The 20,716-nt window shown below is 36.7% G+C and overlaps 2 protein-coding genes across 3 annotated transcripts in view; one reads left to right on the forward strand and one right to left on the reverse strand.

Annotated features, from left to right (window-relative positions):
• The window catches only part of LOC131426981 (E3 ubiquitin-protein ligase TRIM9), a 284,818-nt gene that overhangs the window by 223,721 nt on the left and 40,381 nt on the right, over positions 1 to 20,716 (reverse strand). The window lies entirely within an intron of this gene.
• On the forward strand, positions 8,548 to 10,398 carry LOC131426982 (probable cytochrome P450 9f2). The gene is made up of 2 exons (XM_058589834.1): positions 8,548 to 8,885; positions 8,952 to 10,398. The coding sequence occupies exons 1-2, from the start codon at positions 8,674 to 8,676 to the stop codon at positions 10,345 to 10,347; spliced, it is 1,608 nt and encodes a 535-aa protein (XP_058445817.1). The 5' UTR covers positions 8,548 to 8,673; the 3' UTR covers positions 10,348 to 10,398.

The raw sequence follows: 20,716 nt of genomic DNA on the forward strand, positions 1-20,716 counted from the left end.
TTTCAGTATTAACATTACTGCTTACATCAATGAATAAAGGCGGGACTAACGAATGGAAAAATATTAGACATATATTACGGAATGTTTCTTGGTTAATTGTTTCACAGCCAAATTATTCATTTTGATTGAAGAAAATATTGCAATTAGTTTCGTGGGAAAAATTTAGTTTGAATGAATATAATAATTAATTTTATTATTTTGGTAATTAAATTTATTAATAAATTAATTACCACAATCTGTACGGCTAGCAAGCCGAAACTAGTTTCGTCCGAGTCGTCAATTCAGACATTACACATAGGTGTAAAAGCAAAAAATGTTTTCCATAAGCATTAACTTTACGTCTGCCTAGCGGTTTATGTTGAGGCGTCAGGTCGCGCGAGCAGTTCAACATAAACTGCTTCGCACTGATGAGTCAAAGATGAAACGTAAAACTCAATCAAAATGGGTATGTACACCTGGCATAAATTTTTTTACCCTTTCAAATTACCTGGATTTTTACGTTTTTTGCATTATCGCTCTATATGACAAATAGCAATTTCATACACACTACCCTGTATTTCCGAACCCGGAAGTCAGATCTGGATAAACTTGTACATTAACTTACAAAACATTTTACTTTTTATTTGAATCTGAGTTTGCGAAGATCGGTTTTAGGTTGGGACGGACGTGTTAATGATTTTGAGCCATGTTTAAACGTAACAAACCGAGATTCTTGCGTCGATATGTGACAATGGATGAAACATGGATTCATCACTTCACTCCGGAATCCAAACGATCGTCATCTGAGTGAACATCACCTTGTAAACCTGATCCAAAGTGCCCGAAAGCACAACAATCGGCTGGAAAGGTTATAGCCTCGGTTTTGGGATGTGCATGGTGTAATATTTATCGACTATCTTGAGATAGGAAATACCATTAACAAAGAATATAATATAGGCGTTTGAAGGCAGAAATTGCAAAGAAACGACCGCATACGGTAAAGAAAAACATGTTCCATCGAGACGACACACCGTGTCACAAGTCAATCAAAACAATGGCAAAACTACATGAATTGAACTTCGAATTGCTCCCACATCCACCGTATTCGTCAGATTTGGCTCCCAGCGACTACTGGCAGTTCACGAACCTGCAATGCACGCCGGTAAGAAATTTTACACGAATGAGGAGGTTATCGCTGAAACTGAGGTCTACTTTAAGGACAAAGATAAACCGTTCTACAAAAGTAGTATTGAAATGTTAGAGCGGCGCTGGAATGATTGCGTTGCTCTAGATGGAGAATACGTTAATAAATAAAGTTAATTTGGAATCAAAAAAATCGAGTTCTGTTTGTTAGGCCCGGGACTTTTCATCCCATGTGTTAAACTAACCATACCTGCCTAATTGAAGAATTGAATATATTTGGCTTGATTTTTCCGTGCAATGTATAAAAACATGTTCCTGAAAATGGAATTTTTAAGCCTGTAATTCCGGAACCGGAAGTCGTACCCGGATAAAATTTGGTTGTGTTATATGGGGTTGTTAGACCTTTCATTTGAACCTTCTTATAATTAGATGAGCGAACTCTGAGAAAATCGAGTGCATTTATTTAGTTTATTTTGCACATTTTACTTCCGAACCGGAAGTCGAATCACGATGAAATTTAGTATACGGGACTACAAGGCCTTTAATTCGAATTTAAGTTGAAGCAAAACGGTTGAGCAATTTCAAATAGAACCGAGTGTACGTTTCGTTTTCGTTATTTTTGTACATTCTACCCCGTTACGAACCGGCGGATCGATACAAGTAAAATTCAATAGCAATGAGACAAAGAGACCATTCATTTGAATCTTATATACACAAACAGACATTTGCTCAGTTCGTCGAGCTGGGACGAATGGTTTATGGCATTCGGCCATCCGGGCCTCGGTTAATAAATCGGTTTTCACAGTGATTGCATAGCTTTTCTATATGAGATGTCCTTAAAAATGTACTACCAGTGCCATTACACTTCATTTCGTTTAAGATTCACTAACTTTTACTAAGTACACAACTACACTTTTTAGTCGACATTTTACTAAATTTCCTCGCAAAGGTGTACTCATTAAAACTAAAACGTTACTAACACCAATTCATACAAGAAGCGCTTTATACCTTCCTACCCTAACAACACCAACAAAAAAATAACAGGAGTGGGACGCATAAAAGGAAAATTACAATTTTGCATGATTTAAAAAGGACCGTAGAAGCTGAGCAATGAAAAGAAAAGAAGGGCACGGTTCTCACTATAGCTCGACCGTTTCCTACTTTTGTGCCAATGATGATGGAAGCACTTTCCACCGTCCGAAAGGAATCAGGTTGGCCGTGTTGTAAATCTCTCCTTGCCCTACGAAGGGTGCCATACAGAAGGCGGCAGCCGGTTGTGGTGCGTCTATTTAGGTACAGCTAAACACAAATACTATGTCGACAACATGAGCAGAGTAGGGGGAAAATCTGTTCGTTTCCTTGAATGAAAAAAATAAAACAACCTTACCCTGCTACGGTTGTCCGGGATGTGCCCACACCCCATCCACCATCACTTATTCAGACACAAATCTAAGGGCAGGGAAAAACTTTATTGCCCGGATAAAGTTGCAGTTGTTGTGTGTTGTAGCACACCGAGTCGACTGCTAGCTGGTGAAGAGTGGTGTAATGGGGTCAATGATCCTTTCTGCCAATGTTGTGGCGGTGCTTGATGCTTTGCCGTCACATGTTGGTCCACAAAATACAGAACAGTGCGATGTGGGGTTGGGTTGACAGTATAAGTGCCCAGTCATGCCATTTTCCACGGCAGTGTTTCGAACGGTTTTCGGGTTTATAGACCATTGGTCATTAAGATTGAGATCTTTGTTAGGAAGTCTCGTTTTGAACAGTATAGTTAAGAAATGGAACTTTGATAGGAATGGGCAAATGAAAAAAAAAAGTTCTGATCGAACTAAGCTTGGAAATGGAGCTGTCTATCGGAAAACCGTTATCAACTAGAATGATTTAATATGCTGCGACAAGCTCCATCAGACTGCTGTGGTGCTCTTACAACAATGTATAGGGAATACGACTTTCATAAGGATTCTGTAAAAAAGTAAAAAAGAATTTTCAAAAACGAAACAAATTTTATAAACAAACCAATCAAAACTATGAGATACGAGCATAGCGTAATGGGTAAGACAGTCATCTACCATGCAGCGCATCTGGGTTTGATACCCAACCCTGCACTGAGGGCCTGGTAGTTTTTCTGATCAAAGAGGCAAACGGCCGTAAGGTTGAAATCACTATATCTCTATAAGCGGTGATCACTGCGCCATCTATCATAGACAGACGATACATTCTCCACCGCCACCGGAACGTCAGGTTCCGTCAAAATTAGTTTAATACTTTCTTTATCGGAACGTTCACACATTCGTTGACCGTTAGGGTCCTTTGCCCCGAATTCACCTATCATGCTGTTGTAAATTTCTTTATATGTCTCTTTGTCTACAAAGGGTCGAGAAGGAAGAGCAAAAATACGAAAAAAGTGAGTCATGTAGGGGTTTAGTGACAAGTAATGAACTGCACTGGTTTGTCGAAAACGATACGTAAAACAAAACAGTGAATTTTGCAAAATATGTAGACAATTCATAGACATTGTCTAAGTTTGCATACGTGACAAAGCTCATGATTTTCTAGCATGTCTTAATGATAATAACCAACTGATATTTATAATACAGCTGAAAAGTCATCACTTGTGACTGAATACTGAACTTGAATGTTGACAATATAAATTTGATTGATATTGCTACAAATTCATATTGCTTTTATTTGAGCCTAAGTTTGTGGAAATCGATCAAATCATCTCTAAGAAAATTGAGTGAGTCTTTTAGAGTTTTCGACCACTATTTCCACTACTTCTGGAACCGGGAACTTGGAATTAGTATAGCCGAAGTCGGTTCGTTTAGTAAGTAACTAATATAGCCTACAAATTGAATCAGTTTTGAGCCAAACCAACACACAGAAACAAATAGAGAACAGTTAACCCTCCGGGCCAATTTTCACTAGTCAATTTATCAAGTAATTGCATAAACTTTCTATATGAGAAAAGCAATAAGTGTACTTTTATAAAAAAGCATCGTTAACATGATTTTGTAAAAACACTAACAAGTAGAAACAAATTGAATAAAAGATATAAAAATTTACATATTTTTCACCTGCCAATATAGATTTAAAAATGGCGACCCTGCGCACTATACCAAATCGAATAAAGCACGCTGCGAACGGAGCAAAGCCGCACGTACTGATGCGTATTCGCTTTGCATCGTCATTTTGAATGACGATTTAAATGTTTTGACACTCATCGCCCTATAAATTCGGAATCGGAAGTATTTTTTTATTCAAAAGATATTTTATTCAGGCCTATTTGCGTACAAGCTTTACGTGGCCGATTTAGCTGAGTTTTTAGATAATTTTTTTTTTGTATTGGATCTTGTTGTCACCCTTTTTCTAGGGGGAGAGGAGCTTCCATTTTCCTCCTGCGAGGATTGAGGGGCAGTTTGTTCGTGGTTCGTCTCGTCATCCATTGCCGTGGTATTGTTGTTGATTTCGTTGCTAGTTGCTGTAGATGTACCTTGTTGTACATTGTTTGCAGTTTCTGTTAACTACAGCTGGTGTAGTTTGTTCTATAGGGATTACGTTGGATGGTTTCGTTGAAGGGGATACTTCCCTGTTGTTGGTGACTGTCACAGGTGTACTGGGGTTGCTTGGGGTTGGTGTGAAGGAAGCACCGTTGTCCTTTGGTATAGTTGTCTCCTTGTCCGGTTTATCACATGGCTTACTGTAGTGAACAGCTTTTTGGCAATATTGACATGTGGCCATCTGATTGTCATAGGTAACAAGTGATTTGCACGGTATTCTTGTATCCAGACCGAATGTCAAATAAGAAGGTATAGGCCTCCTCAAGCGCATGCGTAACAAACGTATGCCATTTAGAATACCGGGGAAAAAATTCTTCCACTTTTCTTTTTCGATAGAGAGAATCTCTCCGTATTGGGACATAGTTGCGCGAATATAAGAATCGTTGACGCTTGAGGGAAGATCATGCACACGCACTTCTATAGCACTATCTTCCATATACACTGGAATGTTGTACTTGATATTTTCATGCTCCACATAGTGCACATTATTATTGTCTTTAGCGAATTGAATTGCATCCAAATCTTTATAGAACTGGATATAAACAACATTATTGGTCTTATTGCATTGAAGTAAATGCACACGTTTATTGTCAAGATGCATTTGCTCCTTGAGCAAACCTTCAAGTTCTTGTATCGAAGGTCGAATTTTGCACTGTCTGAAGTCAACAATAATTGTATTCTTTCGTACCGGCGGTAGCTTTTGTTCTTTTGGTTCACTCATTTCGAGGTCGTTCTATTGTTCACTACACAACCCAAGTAGCATGTTAAGTTGTTGTCCTGTATTTTTCTACTGATTGTGCAATTTATCAAGTAAGTTTATATTACTAGTATTGTAACTGTTGTGTTATGGAAAAAGCGCAATTTTCTGTGTTGTGCAACATATCTTTAAGTTCTTCCGTTATTACGAACATTTATTCACAATTATTGTGCAACTGATACAAAACTCATGCGTCGATTCCATCACAGAGGCAGTCATAAAATCAGCGAAAAAACAATTGTGAAACTCGTGAAAACTACTACCTACTTTAAACAAGAAATGGAATGACGTTTACAAAAACATAACAAACCTAAGTTCTAATAAATAAGTTTCACATTTGATTTTCAATACAACTGTTCTTAACACAAACATGGATCTTGAAAAATAACCTGCACATGAAAAATGATAATGCTGCATATTGTAGAATTGATCTTTTGTGTTTTTGTAAATGAAAAATCGACAACGAACTGCTTTTTTATGATGAAACATGTATTCGTACGCATGAAGTTTTCGACATTTGTGATACGCACTGTAGGTATTATTTTGGCAAGCCCATATGTTGGAGTTGTACAAACAAGTTGCACAAACAGTATCATGAGAGTAACTTTAATGAACTTAACATTTCGTTCAAAAGTGATGTCAAATCTGCTCATTATTTCAGCAAGATGAAAACCAAACACAATTGTTCTGATTGAGTTTAGTTTTCATTGCGTATGTAATGTTGTATTTTCCCAACATTTATGATAATATTCTCATCTTTGTAAGTTTTGTTTTTATTTCAAATAGATAAATCATGCATAACGTTTTTGTGAGTTTTGGATTTCATATCATTGTTTTTCTAAAAATGAAGAAAACTGCTCACACTGACCTACAATTTTATGAGGCAGCCAAAACTATGCAGACTTAACAGACACTTTTTTCAAAGTAATGTTATGATTTTGTTAATTTCTCTTCCACAAGAGATTAAAAATCATTTCGACATATTTTGTGTCCAATACAATTTGGAAATTTGTTTATAAGTTGCACAATTGGTGTAGTCACTTTTAGAAGTTAGTGCCATATGGACAAGTTGGTGATCTGCTGCATAGTTGATTTAGACGTACTGGAAGTAGTTCTACAGTGATTTTTTCGGTTTTTCATGATTTGTGAAAATCGGTTAAACCGTTGCTGAGAAATCAAAGTGAGTTCCATTTTTGGAGCTTTACTTCATCATTACCGGAGCTTTTGGAAGCGGAAACCGGGGACTAGTAGTCCCAAAGTATTATATTCACTTACATATACGATCTGCCAACTAGATAAATTTAGCAGTAGGTTTTATAAAAATGTGCACCTCGCTCCTCCATCGCTTGTGAAAAAATACTCGTTAAATTGAAAATTTTCACTAATCGCACAGTAATACCGGAAGTCGGATTTGGATCAACTTTTTGGGGACTTTTTAAAGAATTTTAAGACCGTTCAATTTGCTTCTTAGTTTGGGAAAATCAGCTAAGAAATTTCCGAGAGAATTGAGTGCGCATTTTTTATAAATTTGCACATATGTTATTTCATTGTAATTCCGAAACCGGAAGTCAGATCGAAATTAAATGCAGGAAAATTGTATGAGACTATAACATAAGACCTTTCGTTTGAATCTAAGTTTGTGAAAATCGGTTCAGCTATCTCTGAGAAACGTGTGTGTCGATTTTTTTTCCTTTCTTTTTGGTGCAATTCTAGAACCGGAAGTCGGGTCGGGATAAATTTAATAGCAGTCCATGGGACCATAAAACCTCTCTTTTGGATCTAAGTTTGTGAAAATCGGTTCAGTCATCTCTGAGAAAATTGAGTAACATTATTTGTCACATACACACATACATACATACACACACAGACATTTTGTGATCTCGACGAACTGAGTCCACCATCCAAGCCTCGGTTGTAAAGTCGGCTTTTACAGCCTTTCTATATGAGAAATGCTAAACCAAACAAAAGAAAAGGTTCGCAAGAAGATCCAGTACCAAAATAATATTTATGCGTAGAAACAGACATGTAAAACGTACCGAGAATGAATCTCAATCACAGAAAACCTTCAAATTGAAATAGTTTTGAGCAAAGCTCGAAGATTGTCCGGATCCGGATAAAATTCAATAACTACCTTTAGAATTATGAGATCTTTCATTAGAATCTATGTGTGTAAAAAGATTTAAATCCGTCTCTGAGATATCGAAATAAGTCCAATCTAGGAATTGTCGACCACTATTTCCGGTACTTCCGAAACCTGAGAACGAGTTTCGAAATAGAGAAAGTTAGGCTGGTTGGAATAATGTCGAATCAGCTCAGAAGATTTTCGTTTTGCCTTTCTCTATAGAAAGGTATTAGAATTGCTGGAAACCGACTTTTGAACGGAGCCTCGGAGACCCATAGTGTTATATAATATTCGACTCAGTTCGACGAGATCGGAAAATGTCTGTGTGTGCACTTTTCGAAGATATTTATACGCGCTCAATTTTCTCAGAGATGGCTGAACCGATTTTTACAAACTTATGCTCGTTTGAAAGTCACATACATGTTTTTTTATCACATACACGCGTGCTCACATACACAGAGACGTTTTCCGATCTCAACGAACTGAGTCGAGCAGTTATTAAAGATAAATAATAGTCCTCCAATATCGTAAATTTAAAATACCTCGATCGAGTGCTAATCAGGCTTTGCAGCCATCCTATAATTTTCGTTGAAACTTTCTGAAAAGGAAGAAGTGGTTCCACTACTGTTAACAAAAATAGCAAAGAAACCGATCCCTTATCACAAAACAATATGTATGCCAATGCAAAGTAGGGTGGTACTATTACCAGATCGAAAAAAGTTCTTTGATGAACTCAAATCGATACGAAGCAGGTAAAATATAATTTATATTGAGATAAATAGATTTGTATGTACAATTCCATATAAACTTAGAATCGGAAGCATACTTTTATCGATCGAGCTTAACATTTGCATATTTAGTATAGGAACACAACACACCCTACGGAAGAGCTACGAAAATATATTATCTCGCCAACAAATATTGAGTGGCTACGCTATTAGAAACATCTAGCCGCGTATGTATTTGCAGTGTGTATGTTCTTTCGTTCGTATGCAATTGAGCCAATTTACTAGATTTGTTCCTGACCGTGTGCCGCGCAAATAAAATGATAATGATTTTAAGTTTACCAATCAGTTGAAGGTGAATCTTCGCGAAAGCAAGTACCTAGGCCCATAATGGAAATCGATATTGGTGTTTTGATCGCACTGGTCTTACTAGCAACAGTTCTGTACAAATGGGTGACCAAAAATAATGATTACTTTCACGACAAGCCAATTCCGTCAATGGCGGTGAAGTTTCTGCTTGGAAGCACAGGACCTCTGATTCTGAAACGCTATTCATTTAACGGATTCGTTAATTTAATTTACAATAAGTTTCCCAGTGCAAAGTGAGTTATTCGTTTTTTTGTGTGAAGTTTTAACGATTTGTCGGAAGAATAATTTCCTAATTTCAGAGTTTTCGGTATATTCGACTCACTGACACCAATTTTCGTAATTCGTGATCCAGAATTGATTAGAAAAATTACCATAAAGGATTTCGACCACTTCGTGGACCATCGGCCAACCTTTGGAGACAGCAAGAATGACAATAAAAATTCCCTCTTCGGAAAAGCATTATTTTCATTAGAAGGCGCAAAGTGGCGCGACATGAGAGCTATTCTGAGTCCGGCCTTCACTGGAAGTAAGATGCGTCAAATGTTTGAATTGATCATTGAATGCTGCGAAAATGTTTCAAACCACTATCAAACCCAATCGGGAGAATCGCAAGAAATAGGACTTACTGATCTTTTCTCTCGATTTGGTACAGATGTTATTGCGTCGTGCGCGTTTGGATTCAAGATAGATTCATTCAATGATCCGGAAAATGATTTCTTTATAATCGGCAAAAAGATGATGCGTTTCGATAAACTCATCGTAGCGCTGAGAATATTTGGATTTAAATTTTTCCCAACTACGCTGGGCAAGTTAGGAGTCGACATCGTCGATCGAGAGCATATTCAGTATTTCCGTACCATTATATTGAATTCAATACAAGAGCGACAAACGAAAGGGATCATTCGGGCGGATATGATTAATTTGTTGATCCAAGCAAGAAATGGAACGCTGCGACATCAACAGGAAAAGGAACACGACGAAGGATTTGCTACGGTTCAGGAATCTGATATTGGAAAAGCCACAGTGACGAAAAAAATGACAGAAAACGAGATGGTCGCTCAAGCCTTCGTGTTTTTCCTTGCTGGGTTCGAAACTGTGTCTACTACCTTATCGTTTTTGGTATACGATTTAGTGATGAATCCTGATATCCAGCAAAAATTGTACGAAGAAATCCTATCGACAGAAGGAGAGTTGAATGGCAAGACACTCAACTATGATACCTTGCAAATGATGAGATATATGGACATGGTCGTATCAGAGAGTATGCGGATCCGTCCGGCTGCAGCCATGTTGGACAGGGTCTGCCTTCATGATTACGTGCTGGACGATGGCAATGGGTTGAAGTTTACTATTGACAAAGGTACTGCCGTGTGGATCCCAACTCAAGGTATCCATCTTGATCCTCAGTACTACCCGAATCCAACCAAATTCGATCCGGAACGCTTCAGTCTGGAAAACAGAGGCAAGATCAACCCATTCACATATCTACCATTTGGTACAGGGCCAAGAAACTGTATTGGATCTCGACTCGCTCTGATGGAGATCAAATCAATTATTTACTATTTATTATTGCACTTTTCTTTTAAACAGTGCGATAGAACACAGGTTCCACTCAAGTTACGCAAAGGCTATACTATAATGGGTAGTGAAAGTGAGATATATGTTGAACTAAAGAAACGACAAAAAGAATTATAAAGTAAAACTAAATTTTTATGTGACATTTGATTAATAAAGCTTTTAAGAGGAGTGCCTGTTTTCTTATAGAACATGAGATCAACCAAAGCAATTGGTACTTCGTCCTCAATATTTTTTCAAATACTGTCGAAATACTCACAACGATCATGGATGCAGTTTCAATAGAACCGAAGATGTTATTGCTCACAGATAATTGAATTGGTATAAAAAATGGATTCAATGTCATATGAATGATAAAAAAAACAAACGCTTACCCGAAAAGGATAATAAACAGTTTGTTAATTCTAAGTGTTGGTCATTGCTAGCTGCACATTATTTCCTTCTATGACAATTTAAAAGATCCACACAAAAAAATCGCCTCTTTTGAGCCGCAGAAATTTGATGTTAGCTTTTCGGTACAAAAAGATGCTAATCTGAAGGAGTTAAACGCTATTTGCACTATTCCGGGACGACCGGGACGGGACCATCCGGGACTATCCGGGACGTTTTTTTTCCTCATCGGCGATGACTGAGCTGCCGGCGTGTGCATGTATTGGAATCCCGGATTTTTCCCGGCGCCGAGGGTGCAAAAAACTCGGCGAGGATTTTATCCCGGATCCGGGATTCTAACACATGCACGCGACGCACAGTGGTCCGAAATAGGAAATTAGCGTGACAAAAATATTCTTACTATTAAATATTAGTTTTTTGTAGTTGGTGTCTTCACAAAAATTGTTTATATTCCAATGGCGCTCCTTTTGATGAAAAAAGTTACTAGGGTGATCCTTATTTAGATTGAAATCTGAAAACTAAGTTTCTTAATTGAACTCAAAAATGATTTCATTGAACAATAAAGTTGTAGGAAATTTTATTTTGACTAACTTTGATGAAAAAAGCACCTCTCTAGTTTTTCATTTGATCGAGTTACATCAATTTTCCCTAATAAAAGTCCTGAGAAATCACTTTTTTTATCTAACTTTTTTCGACCTGTATAAAACTCGATAGCAGGCCTTTCATTTGAAACTAAGTTTGTCAAAATCGGTTTAGCCAACTCGGAGAAAATCGTGTTCATTTTTTTTGTTACATACTCACATTTATACACACAGACATTTTGCGTACTTGACGAACTGAGTCGAATGGTATATGACACTCCGCCCTCCGCGCTTCGGTTGTAAAGTCTGTTTTCATATGAGAAATGCAAAACAATACGATTTGATATAAAACGTATTCTCAATATTTTTGACTGATGTCGAAACAATAAAAAACTATATATGACAGTTTTACGAAACAATTTCCATTCTCGTTTTCAAAAAAGCAAAGTCCTGGCATTACATTCCTTTTGTGGAATTTGGCCTTTCTGTTTCAACAGACTTCGCAGCCGATTCTTAGTATACAGAATCATTGCATGGCTAGTACTATGGATCCTACTGACACTAAGAATTCTTCCAGGTCGGGGCTCGAACATACGACAACTGGCTTGTAAGACCAGCGTCCTATGCATTGAACCACCAACCCGGGCCTCGTTCTCGTTTTCAAGTTTCCTTTATTTTGCTTTCCCTTATGAAAATTCTGCATCTTCAATTTTAAAAATCTATAAAACCAGATTCATTTATATTGGGAATGGGAAAAACCTACTTGAGCTGAAACACTCGAAACCTTCACCTTCAGCAGGTGGGATGAACTTCATCATCTCTTGTCGCGATTTTTAACATAAACGACTATCACAATATCAAATAAAGAGTGATTTTTTGCTAATATCTTCTTGGCAACACTGTTTTTGACAAAGCACGCATGCATCGTGTCTTGTGTCATTGTCAAATTTGTTCAGTTTGGTTTATAATTCAATCATGAATCGTCGTTTTGTCTATAACTTAATCATAAATTGACGCTGGCAAAGTTGGAGGAAGATCCATTTTTTTATTTGAAAAATTGTGTTCATCGACGAAGCTCACTTCTAATTCAATGGATACGTCAACCAGCAAAATTTCCGCATCTGAAGTGAAGACCAGTATTGCAAAAACTACCAATGTTTCCTTAAGGTGAAATGTAGCGTCATAAAATGCGCGCAAAATTTTATCAGTTTCAGTTGAACGAACCGTCGCACAAAGCATACCAAGAAAAACGGACACATAGAAACAAGAACTTTTTTCAATGATTGAGCGCAGTGGGTTTACCTCTCGTTATATTGACTTGTAATTCCAAGACTTCCAAACCCAGACATTTTTCTGTTGTGAATTCAGTATTCTCCCAATACGGCTCCGCCACTCCTTGGCTGCGAAGTCTGTTGAAACAAATGGTCTTATTCAACAATAAATGTAATACCAAGACTTTGCTTTACTTGACGACGTTTATTCGAGTTGTTTATTATTATTGTTTGTATCACAGGTTAATGAACGATAATGCTTGGCTTGTATTCATATCATTCAGTAGCTTGTCAATGATGAAGTTATAGTTTTGCTACAAAAATTGCTACAATCTAAAATAATACCTGTTATACGATATTACACAGCCAAGCTTTATAGCTTCAGCAACATCAATGCATTGAACTCAACAGAATTGGACATTATTAGCATTATAAATGACAGTTACTTAGAAAATAAACGATCTTCTTATTTTATATGTATGCATTTTTTTTTGCTCCCGATATAATGCCACCGTGCCCACCGTGCATTTCTCACACTACCTCAATACGAAACAGCAGCGTGCAAGCAATAAAAAAAAATGCGGAAAAGTTTATGTAAACTTTTTCAAATTTCGGTTGTTTTAGCTAATATTTTATAATTTTGAGTTGCATTTTCAGATTCTTTGTGAAATTCTGCTACAAACACTACTTTTCACTTCTAAAATCATCCCCGTGGAACGGAACAGTAACCGTTTATACATTAAAAAAACCAATTACGGCTCGGCAAAGCAAAATTTCAAAATTCTAAGAATACTTAGTTGTGATAAATTTGATTTCAAAAACTCAAGTGTTTTTGGTTTTTCGAAAATCGATCTAGTTTTTGAATAATTGATCAAAAACGCGATTTTCGCATTCCGCTACATTTCACCTTAAAAGTCACTGTTTGGTGTAGATTATTAATTCACAGACTTTGTAAATAAATATTACTTAAACCGAAAACCTTATCAAAAATATCCGACAAAAAGTAAATAGAAGTGTGTTTATTTATAAAATTTCAGCTTTTGAACCAAGTTTTCACAAACATAGGTCTAAAAGCTATCTATTGAATTCAATCCGGATCCAACTTCCGGCTTCGGAATTACTAAGTGAAAGGTGAGTTTTTAAAGCGCTAATCCAAAATAAAAGTAAAAAACTACAAAATGGAACTCACTTCCTTTTCTTGTAGTTGGCTTAACGGATTTCCACATCGATTGCTAATGAAATTCTTTCAAATCCGATGTTCGGTTCCAGAATTATAGGGTGATGAGTGCTTGAAATTCTAAACCGTAACTTCAAGTGATTTTTTCCTGAATAGGACACAAAGCAGTTCCGATTTATTAGTTATGCTAATTAATGGCTTTAACGATCCGGAGGAACTGGAAATAGTGAAATAAAACTCTAAAACGGAACTCTTCGATTTTTTAAAAATAATTTAACCTAAATCGATTACAAAATAATATTTTGTTGAACCGATTTTTGCACACTTAGGTTGGGATGATAACTCTCATAGTCCCATTGATTGCTTTGTCAATTTTTTTTCGGATCCAACTGTCGGTTCCGGTTCATGTTAAAACCATCACTTCAAGCGACGATTAAAAACACATAAAAATTATTTTCGATTGTGCTCAAAACAATCCCAATTTTTTGGTATTGTTAATTGAACGCCAAAAGAACCAACTTAGCTTAATTTATGCATGGATTCCGGAAGCGTCGGGATCGAGTTTCTTTTCTGTGAGAATTTTCCATCAAATGTCGTTTATGCTATTCGCTTCGCAGTCCTTATTGTTGTAGTTAGAAAATAACTAGAGATAGTAATTTTAAAGTAATTTGCATGTGAGGTTCAGAGATATTCGTTCATTTTGGAAAGTTTGGGAATTCCTTTATTGGAACAAACCAAATCCCCTGCACTACAGTCCGGAGCTGAACTTAATAGACAAGAATAACAAAGAGTTAGAAATTGCTCAATATAGTAATAAAGGATAGAAATCAAGTTAAAATACGAGTAAGGGGCGGGTTTGAACATAATTTCAAACATCAATATTTCATCGATAAATCCTAGAAGTTCTGTGGGACTTCTAATATGTTTCCGATCAAATAACATCTGTTAAATTGAAAATTATGCAAATACACACACGTTTGGTTTATGTGTTATAATCCATCAAGATGCTCAACAGAAAATTCTATTACCTTGAGTAAATTCAAATCCAACGCACAACAAAACGAATGTTACAATAATCCACGAATAATGAAGTAAAAACAGAGTGTGTGAATTTGTCCGCCTGGTGCTCCTTTGACTGAATTGCACTTGGAAATATCCTATATACACGTCAAGTCCCCATAAATACAATCCGATACATGGCGACACCTAGGTATATGCCACAACACGTATGTTTTTACGGTCCACGATAGTGGCGGCACCAAATGGAATCCTATGGATAACAAAAAGGCAGACTGGAAGTAATTTATTTGTTTATGTTTTTTGCAGGAGTATTATCCTCCATTTACTCTGATATGTGAAAGCACCGGCACTGTACTTGGTCCTTATGTTACATACCTATAGGTACACGACCGTGCGTGCTTCTGTGGTAGCAACTTCTCGTGTTGTTTATGACCTCTATCAAGCCAATATTGAAGAGGATAAGTTCGAATGACCTGCAACCGAGTTTTTGTTTTTGAACGATAAATATCTGCTTCAGATTAATGCATCTATAGCAGCACTTTAAAACAATAATATCATCGAAAGCTACTCACTTAGAACCTCTACAGATGCATATGAAAAGAGCGTCGCAATTCACTTAAATTTACAATTCAAAACATGTAAAAATAAATCATATCAGTAACTCTAAGTTTAAGCTTAAGTTTACATCGAAACAGACACAATATTTACGTTTACATGCTAATAGATGTAATATTCTGTCAACACCCGAAAAATTACGGCATGCTTGAAGTCAATTGTAACTTTCATTTTTTCTAAGAGTGTATTATGTTGAGGTTGCATATTAAATTATAAAATAATTTTGATGTAATGCCGTATACTGAAAACGTGCTTTAGTACCGATTGTACCATAGTATTCCACTTTTTTTGGGAATGCATGTACCTAACTAAATAGGCATAAAATCAACTGTCAGCACTGCTTGGGATATAATCATCATTTTGTCTGAGTGGGTTGATTTTTGTTGATACTTTATATCGATAAAACAAATCAAAAAACAATAACTTTTAATTGAGTATTTCTTCGAAAATTATTATTATCATATAATTTAATCTATTTTTAAACAAATCTGGCGAAGAATTGTTTCTAAACCAATTTTGTTTTTAAGCCTTTCGTTAGAAAATCCAAAGTGAATGAGAAAACTCTGCAAATAATCGTTTTCTCTTTAAAGCTTAGTATTAGCATATTGAAACCGCATGTTGGTTAACGCCTAGTGCTTGCTGACAAACACCAAAATTTATCCCACTCGGTAGCGTTTCTATCTTCAGCCCATTCATTTTTAGATTCAACAAACAATCAAAAATAATAAAAATTCTTCTATGGTCTATATGTGAATCTTTTACCGATTGTTATGATTACACTCAAGCCTTTTTTATGCAAATTTTCTAAATTTTCATGCAAATTTTCGAAAATATAAATTTTTGTTCGAATTTTCAAGGTTATAACGATTTTAGGCAATTTTGTTTTTGAGGTTTTCTTCATGCGATGCGTGTTCTGCACAAAAAAAAATCTATATTTCAAGTGGTTTTCCAAGTTTATTTGTTTGTTTATGCGAAGTTATGTGTTTTGCATTATAAAAATTTTAAACACTCTGCGGATTTGCGAAGTTTTACGAGAAATTATTAACGGATTTCCGAAGTTATGAGGTTTTAATTTGCAGTTTCATTTTACGAGATACGTATTCCTCGAAGAAACTTCAGTGTATCAGAATATTCTTCAGTGTATCAGAATATTGAATTCAAAATGAACTCTTATTCTGATGTAATTCGTCACCTTCTTGTAGCTGAATATGAAGAGCTCCAGCGTAACAACACATAAAAATGACGACATGTCATGTGCATGTAAACAGGAAGTATTCTATTTTGGTGAAGTTAACACGAAATGCAACACTTACAAGCATAAGATTTATATCAAGATTAGCTACAGCCTCGGGGGTCCTGGGGCAACCAAGGGAAACAAGACACTCAAAAACAGCACCCCCCATACGGAAAGCTGTTTCAAAATTTCAAAGTACACCTATGGTTGCTTATAGAAAATTGTTCAACTCGAGGTATTTTCATAGCCAGTTGTTGTATGTTCGAGCCTCGACCACCTGGAAGGATTCTTAGTGTCAGTAGGATCGTAGCACTAGTCATGCAATGATTCTGTACGCTATGAATCGGCTGCGGAGTCTGTTGAAACAGAAAAACCAAATTCCACGAAAAGAATGTAATGCCAGGTCTTGGCCTCATAGGCCCCCAAAATCTTTGCCGAGATAAAGCTCTTTCAGGGTCAACAAAGTGGTTGACCCTTTTCCATCGGAGACCCTGGGCCACCGCCCCACCTACCCCATGCTAGCAATGGCCCTGCATATAACCCTAGAATTTCGATCGTTATAATGCTCGACATAATGCACTTAATTGTTTGCAGTTACAAATAATTAGAGTTCCCTTTTATTCTGAGAACTGTGTGCGCATCATCGCAATTTACTAAGAAACTTATACTTACATAGACACATTCTTACGAAAGCTTACCTGCAAATAAAGAAACAAAATATTACTAGGGTAATAATAAAATAAAAATATAATAATCCGTTTATTTTTTCGTCACAAAACATTTTTCCTAAGGTCATACAAAAATGAACAAGTCCAGAAATGGATATTAAGTCATCAGATTTCACATACTCCGATTTGGATGAAACTTTGCATTTGATGACAGTATAGCAAAATCATTTGTTTTACACGGATGAAGAGATCGCTTCGACTCAAGACTAATTTTTAAAAAGTTTTTTTTTAATTCGCTTTCTTCAAATCATTGTAACTCAAAAACTATTCGTTTGATCAAAACAGTATTGGGGAATAATATATAGAAAAATCTTTAAAATAATATGCGCTGTTGGAAAAAATGTCAATGATTTTTGAAGAATTTGAAAGAGGGGAACGGGAATAGCGTGACTGCCGTGCGATGCCTTTCATGTAACCAACTTGGGTTCGATTCCTAAGCCCCCCGCACATAAGGTCAGAAAATTTTTCTCACTTGAAGAGGCGAATGATCTTAAGGTTACATCCTCTATAATCGAAACAAATAACAAATAATTTATTAGTGCCTATTTATAATTGAAAACGGTACTGCTAAAACAATTTATAGGCATTTTCAAAAATTCATATTTTTTATGTAAAATAGCCATTCAAACACTAAAGATATTTCTACTACTCAAGACCAGTAAATTAAGGATGAAGAATTTTATCCATGAAGTAATTACAGATATTTAGACATGAAATTCGAATTGTACAAAACTTTTGTTAATTCAAAAGTCAAAAATCTCCGAGAAAACAATTTGATTTTAATTCCGTCCTCTATTAGCAACTACTTGGAGAGCTTTCCGAACCGAGAGGCGGAAACCAATGGCATCTATAGTATTTTTTTTATAAATAATCAAAAATACTTGATCCAATTTAATGCGAATGAACGTGAATTAAATCTCTATCAAATTCATCGATAGAATACGTGATATTTTTCATTGGAATTTATGTTAATGAGAAACGGTCCGAAATACTTTGGGCTGCAACTTCTGGAACTTTGGTACAATTTAGTTTATATATTCCTATTTGCGTTGTATCCCACATAGAAATATTGAGACACAGGACAAGGGAACCGAATTCGGGTAAAATTCAATAGATGCAGTAGGACGACACTTCAATTTTATCTATGTTTGTGAAAATTGGTCCAGCCGTGTGTCAAAAAAACACTGCACAGGTTTGTGACAAACGCACACGTGTCTCGTACTTTATGGAAAGAATTATCGGGCCTACAAGTAAGTTTTACGGTATTATAGCTATGGATATATGGGAAACATTTCACGTCAGTATAAGATGCGAATACAGTTTTAGAAAACTCCCGAATGTAGCTGTGAAGTAAGTGAACAACGGATCGAACAGCTAGAGGGCGACATGAGCGCCCTCCGCAGATTACGAGCCTGACCGACTCTAATCTGACCGGTACGGTATGTATTGACACAATTGCTTAAATATTTACAATGATTTTACTAATATACAAACCACTAGATTTCCGTTGGAACTGTTAGTAGAATATTGTCACTAATAGTACTGTTGTTGTACCGTTGAATTCTACAATGTCACGTCATTACACTCTTACAAAGTCACTATTTTCACAAATATGTATTAAACGTTTGATACCCTTTTTTGAATTATAACGTTTGATACCCGTTTTTGAAAATAGTGACTTTTTGAGAGTGTAATCACGTGACATAGTAATAGAATTGGAACAAACTTTTGCTCATATTGTGGCGCTCCTGGTGGACGGATTTGGAAGTTCTTGGCGCCCACGTGTCGGGAATTTTGTCAGCTTCACGTATGATTTTTGACATTCCGTATATCGACTGTACTTTGTAAACAATCAACATGGAAGCCGGAAGAAGGGAAAAAATTGTGCACAGTTATTTGGAAAATCCATTGTGGTCTGCATCTAGGCTAGCTAAACAGCTGAAATTGCCCAGAAATACCGTATGACGCGTCATCAAACGGTATAAGGAAACATTGACAACGATTCGGAAACCTCAAGCCAATCGTCGGAGTGGAACTGTCGACCGGAAACTGTGTGGTAAGATTTTGAAGACGATTAAGAGGAATTCTAATCTGTCGGACCGTGATTTGGCCAGAAAATTTGGTGCTGCCCATAGTACCGTGAGGAGAACTCGACTCCGGGAAGGAATCAAGTCGTATCGAGGTAGCAAACAGCCAAATCGGACCATAAAACAGAATAGTGTGGTCAAAATTCGTGCTCAGGAACGATATGACCAGGTGCTGACCAAGTTCGACGGGTGTCTTCTGATGGACGATGAAACCTATGTCAAGGCTGACATCGGGCAAATCTCACGTCAAAAATTTTACTTTGGGATGTTCCAGCCAAATTTAAATTTGTTTTTGCCGTCAAATTTGCAAGAAAATTCATGATTTGGCAGGGCATTTGCAACTGTGGCAAAAAATGAAAGTTTTCGTTACAAATAAGACAATGACATCGGAACTGTACCAAAAAGAGTGTCTCCAAAAACGAATTTTGCCGTTCATTCGATCCCACGACCATCCCGTAATGTTTTGTCCAGATATGGCAAGCTGTCATTACAGCAAAGTCGTTCAGAAATGGTATGCAGAGAAAGGGGTCCAGTTTGTTCCGAAAAACCTTAACCAACCCAACTGCCCCCAGTTCCGTCCTATTGAGAAATACTGGGCAATCATGAAGAGGAGACTCAAGGCAAAGGGAAAGGTTGTCAAAGACATCAATCAGATGACGACCTGGTGGAATTAGATAGCTTAAACGATGGACGAAGAAGGTGTGTGCCGCCTAATGAGCCGTGTTACATGAAAAATTCGAGAATTCCTTCGAAACCGTGACAAATAATTTTATCCGTATTTTTTCTTAAAAGTACGAAGAAAACGCTACATTTGTATAAAAAAACGATCTTGAATTCAATAATAAATAACTGAAATACAGTTAATTGTGTTCCAATTATATCTGAAGCAAGCTTTAGAGTTAAACGGTACAACAGTATTATTAGTAAATTATTTTTATCTTGAGCCAATCTAGGGTGATTCCAACGCAATATTGAATGGGCACGGAAGTCCATCCAAGATTTGCTCTTTACATAGTTTCGCCAACATTCCAAGACAGCCGTAGTAGTTCGATCATTTCCATAAGTAACCACCTTAGTAACCACCCACAAAGCGTATCTATGAAGACATTTTGTAGGCAGCATTAGGGATTATTGTATACCGAAATCTCTCGGAGATCAGTTTAGCCCTTTTTATAATCTGGATACACGATACCCAGACTCCACTTCACAAGTAGCTTTGTCGTTGTCCCTGATTCTAACTATGAGCCCACGCTGACATCTTGCCAGTCCTCAACCTATCTCAACATGAGCGCTGGTCCGTTTTCGTTGTGCTCCTGTAGTCAAAATTCCGGGGCATTTCGGTGCGTGGCACAAATCCATTTCGTGTCGAGTTTAGCTTTTCGTTGA

Source organism: Malaya genurostris, chromosome 2 (genome assembly GCF_030247185.1).
Source record: "Malaya genurostris strain Urasoe2022 chromosome 2, Malgen_1.1, whole genome shotgun sequence".
Taxonomy (NCBI): domain Eukaryota; kingdom Metazoa; phylum Arthropoda; class Insecta; order Diptera; family Culicidae; genus Malaya; species Malaya genurostris.